Raw genomic sequence first — 9,164 nt, forward strand, 5'->3', positions numbered from 1 at the left:
AATAATAATAACACTGGCAGTGGTGTGTGTGCATGTGTGTGTGTGTGTGTGTGTGTGTGTGTGTGTGTGTGTGTGTGTGTGTGTGTGTGTGTGTGTGTGTGTATGACTGTGTTTGTGAAAGAGAGAGGATGCAAGAACACTTGGTGCCACTAGTTGAGTCATCAGTCATATGAAACATATTCAAATATGCAAATGCTTATGTAATATCTCTTCCTCTCTCCCTTTCTCTCTTTGCTTAAGTGTCTACAGAAATGTTCTCCTTCACCAGAGAGACACAGACCACTGAGCTTTGATAAAGGGAGCTATCTGACACCATATCCAAACACATACTCGCATTTAAAATATCTAAAATGCACACTGTTTCAAATTGTGTAGAAACTAAAAGATTTGCACTTAAAAACCTGATTTGTGACAGTTTGGCAGAATTCACAACAGCAATGTCTAATGCATCATAGAACATCACGTTTAAATGTGTAAAATTATGCATCATAATTTCCTGGGCATGCTTATATTAACCCTAGTTACAGGTTTCGGCCTTTTTAATAACTTTTCCAGTCTTTGTTTTAATTGTCATGGTCCTTTCTGTTGTTAAGTGTTACCATAACTTTTTGAAATAAACAATTGAATATAAAACGAATGGTTAAATCCCCTGTTAAGAATTTATCACTTAAAAATGCTATATACGATCGAATGTATAAAGCATAATAAATTGTGGCTTCGTGCTCTTTACTGATGTCAAGGCTAAGATGTCGTGGTGTTGTTGCTGCAAACCTCTTGTTAGACATTGAGTAAAAACTAGAGGAAATGACACAGAGTTTTGTTACCACCTAGTGGACGAGGTTTGTAACTTCTCGTATTTTAAAACAGTCTGACACAGTTCTGTTGGATCAAAGCCATCACATCTCTCTTTTTGTGTTTGTTATAAAGTACTTCTCCCTCAGGTTTATATGTGAGCTTTTGAAATACTGTTTTTGGCGTTCAAAGGTGCTCTCTCTGGTCTGGTTCTGCCCTACATAATTTTTTGCTTTTGAAATTTTGGGATGTGGCCCCTAGAGGGAGACAAAACATCATTCATGTCTCTTCAAAAGAATTTTGGACAATGTCTGGCTTTAACATTATTGTTTCATTTTACAAAGGTGTTGCTTTTCCCTAGACAGAGTGTGGATTGAACCCATTAATGTTGCAATTTGCCATCATTTCACTTTTGTTTTCTCCTTTGCTAGGCCCTGACTCGGAAAGGTCTTGGTGAGATTACCACAGAGATCCGGCAGCTCAGAGATTTTTACTATGATGAGGATTATCATCAGCAGTACCTGCACAAGGTGCCTAAGGGTTACTGTGGGTTGAAGGGGACAGGGGTCACCTGCTCTTTTGGAGGACAGAAAGATGAACTCTAATTTAGCACATGTGAACATGACTGTAAAAAATATTTTCTCTTCATTTGATAGAAATGTCTTAAAGGTGCTGTGTGTAATTTTGACAGAAATGCAATATAATATACATAACTGTGTCTTCAGAGGTGTATAAAGACCTTACATAATGAAGCGTTATGTTAATATTGCCTTAGAATGAGCTATTTCTATCTACATACACCGCTGGTCCCCTTAACATGGAATTCGGCATGTTGTTTTTTAGGGCTGTGTTTTGGCAAGTGCCTCCCGATACGATACATATCACGATAGATGGGTCACGATACAATATATTGCTATGAATTTCGATACGATACACATTTGCGATATGTTGCAATACTTTAAATAGAAAATGTAAAAAGTAGAGCTAGAAATACAACACGCTGTGCACCACCGCGGTTTTCCCATAAGTGTAAAAACATCCCTTACCTCTGCAGAGTGGCCATGATGTGCGATGCATGGACCTTTAGATCAGTCACAACATCTGTGTCCTGTGTCAGCCACCGTAGTGCTTAGAAAGGGAGGGGGAGTGAGCCTTTGGTCGCAATTCGCAATCTCACCACTAGATGCCGCTAAAATCTCCACATTGTTGACAAAAATGAAAATTCACTTGTTACTGGTCATCACAAACAATGAATTTTTTGAACAACATTCTGATATATTCTGTTAATGTAATGCAAGTAAATGATAACTGCTGTTGTCAAAATGATATGAAACTATATTTTCCACATTTTTCTGAACACTGTCATTATGTGACCTTTTCATGAACATAGTTTAGACTGAATTTTCAACTACTTTTGAGAATACGACTTAACTTTTTAGAGTGTAGTCCCACTTTTGTACTAGAGCATTCTTGCAGTGACAGTATTTTTACCACTAGGTGGCACGTGTCACATCTTTATACTAACAAAAAATTGAAATGCAAAGTGGGTTGCATGTACACCATATTAAGTGTCATCTATGTGAATGTGATTCTGCTTGATCAGTGGCACAAATCTCACCAGTCTATAGATGATTGATTTTCAGACCTGACAAACTTCTTGTTAAGCACACAAAGCGGTATGTTATGGTATGGTGGGCCAGTCCCATTATAATAACTGTTGATAATCATAAAATTCCCTGAACGATTAGTGTTCTTATTGGATGTTTTATGGTATGTTATGCTATAGATTTTATCCACCCTGACAGTTTTGTTTGGTGCAAATCTTCACTCATTACTCACAATAATGTAATTACTTATAGCAATGTGTTGCCATCTCAAACCTGTGAACAGTTAATGGATGCTGTAGTACTTCCAAATGTAACCTTAAAACGTTGCTTTTAAACACCGTAATTTATTCGCAAACTAGTCTTATTCGATCAAATCAAAATAACATTTCTTCATTTAGCCGCATGTAACCTGTACATGCTGTTGTTATTATGATGGCCTCACACCTCAGCTGTATTTAGCAATATACACACTGTGAGTCAGCTGCTCATTTTAGAAAATGAAAAGATGCTGGTCTGCTGACTGGCACAACAGCTGGATTATTACGTGTTGATCTGTTCAACATTATGCCACACTAAATCTCCTCGTTCACCTGTTTACTTGGCTGAATATAAGACGTATTGGACCTTCACCGTGTTCCATACTGTGGACTCTAGTACAGTGGGTTCTGTGTTTCTAGAATGAAGAAAACTGTGTCAACGTGTCATAGAAAGAGCAGAAGTGAAGATTCTGGAAGCTGTATGTGGTGTGTTGTCGTCTGAGGATGTCATTGTGTTATCTGTCATCTCTGGGATGAGACGCACACATGATTCACACAGCACCTGTATGAGGAGACAGATTTCTGGGAAACGGTACTTTCATCTGCACTCACTCCCACATGTGTGCTATATGCACATAGCTGCATTGTCACCGCCAGACATACATTGGGGTTATACACATTTTCACAATATACAGATCCTTTAGAAACACAAACACAGTTGTTAGGTTTGATCTCTTAGTTATTCTTGTTCTGTGGCCCCAAAATGTGTTTGGACACTAGTGACACCTAACGTGCATGTCTTTCTGAACCTGTATGAATTTCTTCTGCAGAGCACAAAAGAAGATATTTTGAAAGGCGTTGGTTTGCGAACAACATTGGCCCCATTGACTTCCATTGTATGAACACAAAACCACTTTCTCTGGCAGTCGTGGCCTAATGGTTAGAGAGTCAGACTCGTGACCAGAAGGTTGCCGGTTCAATTCTAAGGACCGGCGGGTAACGACTGAGGTGACCTTGAGCAAGGAACCTTACCCCCACTTGCTGATAGCTTCCCACCCACTGCTCCGTGTGTACGTGTGTTCACGACTTGCTGTGCTTGTGTTCACTACTCTCTGGATGGGTTAAATGCAGAGGTCACATTTCAGGTATGTGTCACCATACCTGACAAATAGGCCACTTTCAAAGTAGTTTCCTGTGTATTTTATTCTGTTAAGTAAAAACATTATTTTTGAGTCTGGCTTAAGTATCCAATTACTTGTGGAGTCGCTGTATGTTCTCTTAAGTGGGACTACGTCCAGTACAACCAGAAATACACACACACACACAGGTGTTGCGAGATGTTCATTCAAGCAGACACACATATTCATGTACGCACACACCCTGACACACTGACAAATCTAGAAAAAGCTTTTTTGTTGACCGCAGTCTGATTTCCTCTGCTCTATTTTCTCTTTTCTTTCTTTGTGTCTATCTCTTCCTGACACCTGTGTGTAGGTGTGGACCATGCTGCAGGTGCTCTGTCTCTCTCTCCTGCTTTCTCTGCGTGTCTCTCTGTCTCTTCCTCCCCCCTCCCTCCTCTGAGGTTATTTTGGTATGGTGGAGATATTTTTTGCATTTCTACGCATGTTGTTCTCTGGCTTGTACAACATATGTGCCACATAGCTATAAAAATCAGCTGGGCTCTGGGTTTGTCCCCCTGTGGTTAGCGCTGCCTCTGTATCTAGATCGAACTTTATAAGCGCCAAGTTCTTAAAACTGAGTGTAAAAGTGCCTCACTCATATCTCTGACACGTGAGTTTTATGTTTATAGTTATAGATCACCCAAAAATTTAAATTCAATTAATATTTACTCTTGTCATTTCAAACCTGTATGACTTACTTTGTCCCGCAGAACACAAAAGAAGATATTTTGAAGAAAGTTGGTAACCGAACAGCACTGGCCCCCATTCACTTCTATTGTATGGACACAAAACAATGCAAGTGAAAGGGGTCCAGTTAACAACATTTTTCAAAATATCTTCTTTTGTGCTGCGAAAGAAAGTCATACAGGTTTGAAATGACAAAACGGTGAATAAGTGATGACATAATTTTCATTTTTGGGTGAACCATCACTTTAAGGCTTTTATGTTTTGTCAAGACGTCAGGGTAAAAAATGAATACTTAAACAATAAATGTAGAAAAATAGCTTTGGTAAATTAGGAAATATGTTTTTGACCAAATATTTTGTCAGTTTAAGAAATCAAAAAGTTTGTAGTTTAAGACTTTATGTAATGACATAAATAAAAAAATATTTAAATGGTCTAAATAGAATATAGAAATGTATATAAATATACATAACAGATGATATACACATACATATATATATATAATAATATATTATAATATATATATATAAACGAATATAAAAACAGATGAACATATAAGATTAAAATGTCATAAGGATTAAAATTTCTTTATAATCAAAAATAAGAATGCGAAGTACAGTTTAATGCTTTAAATAGTTTGTGATTCCCCCCTCCCCATTATGCTGTAAAGTTATTTCCAAAGGATCATAACATGTTTTTACAACATAAAACATTCAGACAAAACTTCAGACCCGTCAAAATTTTTATTTTTTCATCAGATTCTCTCATAGTTTCTCTTTCTCTCTCCTGATCTCTTCTGATCGTATGGTGACTTTGTGCAACAGTATGAAGGCAGCGAGTGTGACAGCACAAACTGTCCAGGTGCAAAAGACTGGCTCCTCCTTTCACACACACACCACACACACACACACACACACACACACACACACACACACACACACACACACACACACACACACACACACACACACACACACACACACACACACACACACACACACACACAGCACAGGATGAAGACACTCAGCAGTTATTTCTGTGTTTCCTGTCTTGGGTCCCACACACACACACACAGGTGCAGTAGAGAGTCACTCAGTGGCGAGACCATCAACCAGTCACACGCACGTGTGTGACCGGACACGATGACACTCTGATATTCCCCTCCCACCCCAGAAGATGAGTGCGTGTTGGGTGGGTGGAGCTATCGCAACAAGGGCAGAGGTCAGAAATCCCTATAAGGGAAGATGTAGTGTAGAACAGAGGGAAAAAGGCGGAGAGATACCGGTGCTGCACACCGCCCACATCTCGCAGATGTGTTGCCCGAAGAACAGTGAAGCTTACTAGGCAGCACAGAGACAGCAGTGTGCCCTTGACACACACACACACATATACATGCTCGCGCAACCAGTCGTGATTGCTCTATTAGGTTTCTCAGCTGTGTCCGTTACACACACTCGCGTACAGCTGCGAACGCACAATTATAGCTTACTTTGACACACCACCTCTGGTGACACACATAGGCGCACCCTTGTGAGAATGACCACAGGCACACAAACCGCTATCCTGCACTTATTTTATTAATGGGGCATCTGTGCCAGTCCTAGTGATATAGTTTTTGTTAAAGGGATAGTTTGCCCAAAGATGATAATTCTGTCATCATTTATTCATCCTCTTGTCATTTCAAACATAGAACACAAAAAAAGATATTTTGAAGAATGTTGGCAACCAAACAACGGCGGTACCCATTCACTTCTGTTGTACAGGTTTGAAATGATAAGAGAATGAGTTAATGACAGAATTTTCATTTTTGGGTGAACTATCCCATCAAAGCCGTAAACTTTTGCATCTATGGTGCCCCCTCTGTTTGAAACGTAAAACTGCGGGTTTACATACATATCTTTACGAATTAAGTAAAAAAAAATGCTGATCTTTTCTGTATTTGCTTAATAACTTATTTTTCTTCATCCAAAAGGGCCCAACCTTAACACTTTGTTTGTTTAAAAGACCCAGGCAAAATGCAATTGCACATGACACCAGTGATCGTAATGCATTTTCGTAAGATGAAAAATACGTACACAATTTGTTCCACAGGAAAAAAGTTGAATTACATTAGATTAGGCCAATCAGATTTGTACGTGTAAGTGCATCATTTTGCCGTAGCAAATGCCTTTAATTGTGCAACTTAAGTTTTTTTTTCGGAAGGTGTTTTAATAATGCCTTCACAATCCGAGGGCACAGGTATTACTGGCCACAAAGCTTTTTGAAGCTTTTTTGGGGTCACATCGGGCACACTGTGTCCACTGCTGTCATCCATCAGCTTCTGTGTAAACAGGAAAAGGAAAGTATGCGTGTGTGACAGATAGAAAGGTGTTTCTCTTAATCTCGCAGGAAGATCGGCAAACTCTTTCAGATCGGGCAGATAAATCTGAGACAGGTTCTGAGGCTTCTGTGAGGACCAGCAAACTGACAACCTCCGACTTTTATAGATTCAGTTATGACTGACAGAAAAGGTTGAAAAGAGGCCATTAGCATTATTGTTGTGCTTAAGAGTTTTTGGTGAGAGTTTGTTATTTTGTGAATCTAGAGCTCTCAGCTTGATTCTTTTATTAAAATGGTCTCGTTGTCTCGTTTCTCCTAAAAAGTGTTGGGTTTTAAAACCCATGGTTGGGTCAAACATTGACCACCCAAACTGCTGGTTTAAATTAGCCTAGAAAATATCTATATCTCTTTAAACCCAGCATTTGAGAAAGGATGATTTGGTGTTTGTGTGAATGTTCTTTTATAATGCTCTAAGTTAAACAGATTTGTAAACTGTGAATTGAAGCTTGTGATTGGTTGAGGTATATTGTGTCCTCTAGCCCCCTAGACTTTGTATGGGTACTTAGCAGGTGCAAATTTAAGGAAAAAAGACATAAGCTCCAGTTTCAGTGAACCTTTATTTTGCTAACTTGTAAGATTTTTCCTAAAAACAAAAACTTTGTTTTTGAAACAAAGAGATAGAAAGAGATGGTTGTTGACAATGAGTTTGACAATGAATTTAAATTTAAATTAAAAGGAGTGTAGATGCACTGTGACTGCAGTCTTGGAAGAATTTGATGAGAAACGTTTGCGTTTACATCATCTTAAAAACACTTCCCATATGACCTCATTGCTGCCTATGCATCTTTGTTTTTAAATAGATTTAAATTGACATTCTTCATTTACACGAGTGGGATTTGAATGCTGAAAATCAACAAGCGCATGACAATCTGAAGATGTTGATGTGTATATTGCTCAAGTCGAAAGGAGGTTGTTTTTAGGCAGATCTAAAACATGGGCATCCTGTTGATGTGCTCTAGCCCAGCAGAAAGTATCAAGATGTTAATATCAGCACAAAGAATACATGTTGTTTTTACTCTGTGGTTAAACAGGGCTCTCACTGCACATACACGCATATACTGCAGCAGGCCGCAGAGTGCAGTCTGCAATAGTGCGTGGGCGAACCTCGCTGTAGCTTTTAACTGCGTGGGACAGGCAACGTATGGGTTTGTGTGTGTGTGCAAAGGACAGGTTGAGGATGGGTGCAGAAAGTGTACCTCTCCAAAACTGTTTGTCCCGCAGTGACTCATTTCCATTTGCTTCTCCGTTTGCACCTAACCACCTGAATGCATGTACACACACGCACACACAATTACTTAGTTGTCTAAATGAGAGAATACATTAGACTTGTTTTATTTTTATATGAAGTTTAAAAAGCTTACTATGCCTATTGTACTTTTTTGTGTATGAATTAGCTACTATTCTTACGGCTCTTAAAGGGATAGTTCACCCGAAAATGAAATTTCATTTACTCACCCTCTTGCCATTTCAAACCTGTATGACTTCCTTTCTTCTGCAGAACAAAAAAGATCATTTTAAGAATGTTGGTAACCGAACAACAGCGGTAGTCATTCACTTCTATTGTTTGGACACAAAACCAATGCAAGTCAATGGGTAGCGCTGGTGTTACCAACATTCTTCAAAGTATCTTCTTTTGTGTTCTGCAGAAGAAAGCAAGTCATTCAGGTTTGAAATGACAAGAGGGTGAGTAAATGATGACAGAATTGTAATTTTTGGCTGAACTATCCCTTTAATGCAAAATGTTCAATCATTTGTAAGTCACTTTGGAGAAAAGCACTGTTAAATGAATAAATATAAATGTGCTGTAAATGTTATATTTTTATGTTAAAAACATAAATTTCATATATTTAATCAAATGTTTATTTTAATGCTATTTATTATTATTAAATTAGGATTAATTTGTCCCCAATATATATCTAACAAACACAAATATGCAAGCGTCACATCGTGGCTTTCATTTCCAGTTGTCCGTTCTCACAAACCCAAGAATTCTTGAAATATTTAACAAAAATTAAAGTGACAGACATGTCAGGCATTTTCTGAATGAAGTATGTTTCAGTTCTAGAGAAATCTGTAAAGAGATCTGTAGAGTTCTGTGGCCCGTTTAGGTGCCTTCTTAACAGTGTCTTTAGTTACTTCCTATGGAAAACCCAGCCTCCCTCCACCTTAACTCTCCACTGACATTCACGGTTATCAAGAGTTTATAATAAAGATACTATATTATATAGCCTCTATGCACTGGGTATGTATCAGTAGAAAAAAAT

At 38.4% G+C, this 9,164-nt stretch overlaps 1 protein-coding gene across 1 annotated transcript in view; it reads left to right on the forward strand.

The window, feature by feature from the left end:
- msrab (methionine sulfoxide reductase Ab) overlaps positions 1 to 4,993 on the forward strand; it is a 29,066-nt gene extending 24,073 nt beyond the window's left edge. Inside the window, 1 exon segment of the mRNA XM_057344087.1 lies at positions 1,224 to 4,993. Within this exon segment, the coding sequence (XP_057200070.1) occupies positions 1,224 to 1,397 (174 nt within the window). The 3' untranslated portion in view covers positions 1,398 to 4,993.
- The last annotated feature ends 4,171 nt before the right edge of the window (positions 4,994 to 9,164 follow it).

The sequence above is a fragment of the Triplophysa rosa genome, linkage group LG10, assembly GCF_024868665.1.
Source record: "Triplophysa rosa linkage group LG10, Trosa_1v2, whole genome shotgun sequence".
In the NCBI taxonomy this organism is placed as follows: Eukaryota; Metazoa; Chordata; class Actinopteri; order Cypriniformes; family Nemacheilidae; genus Triplophysa; species Triplophysa rosa.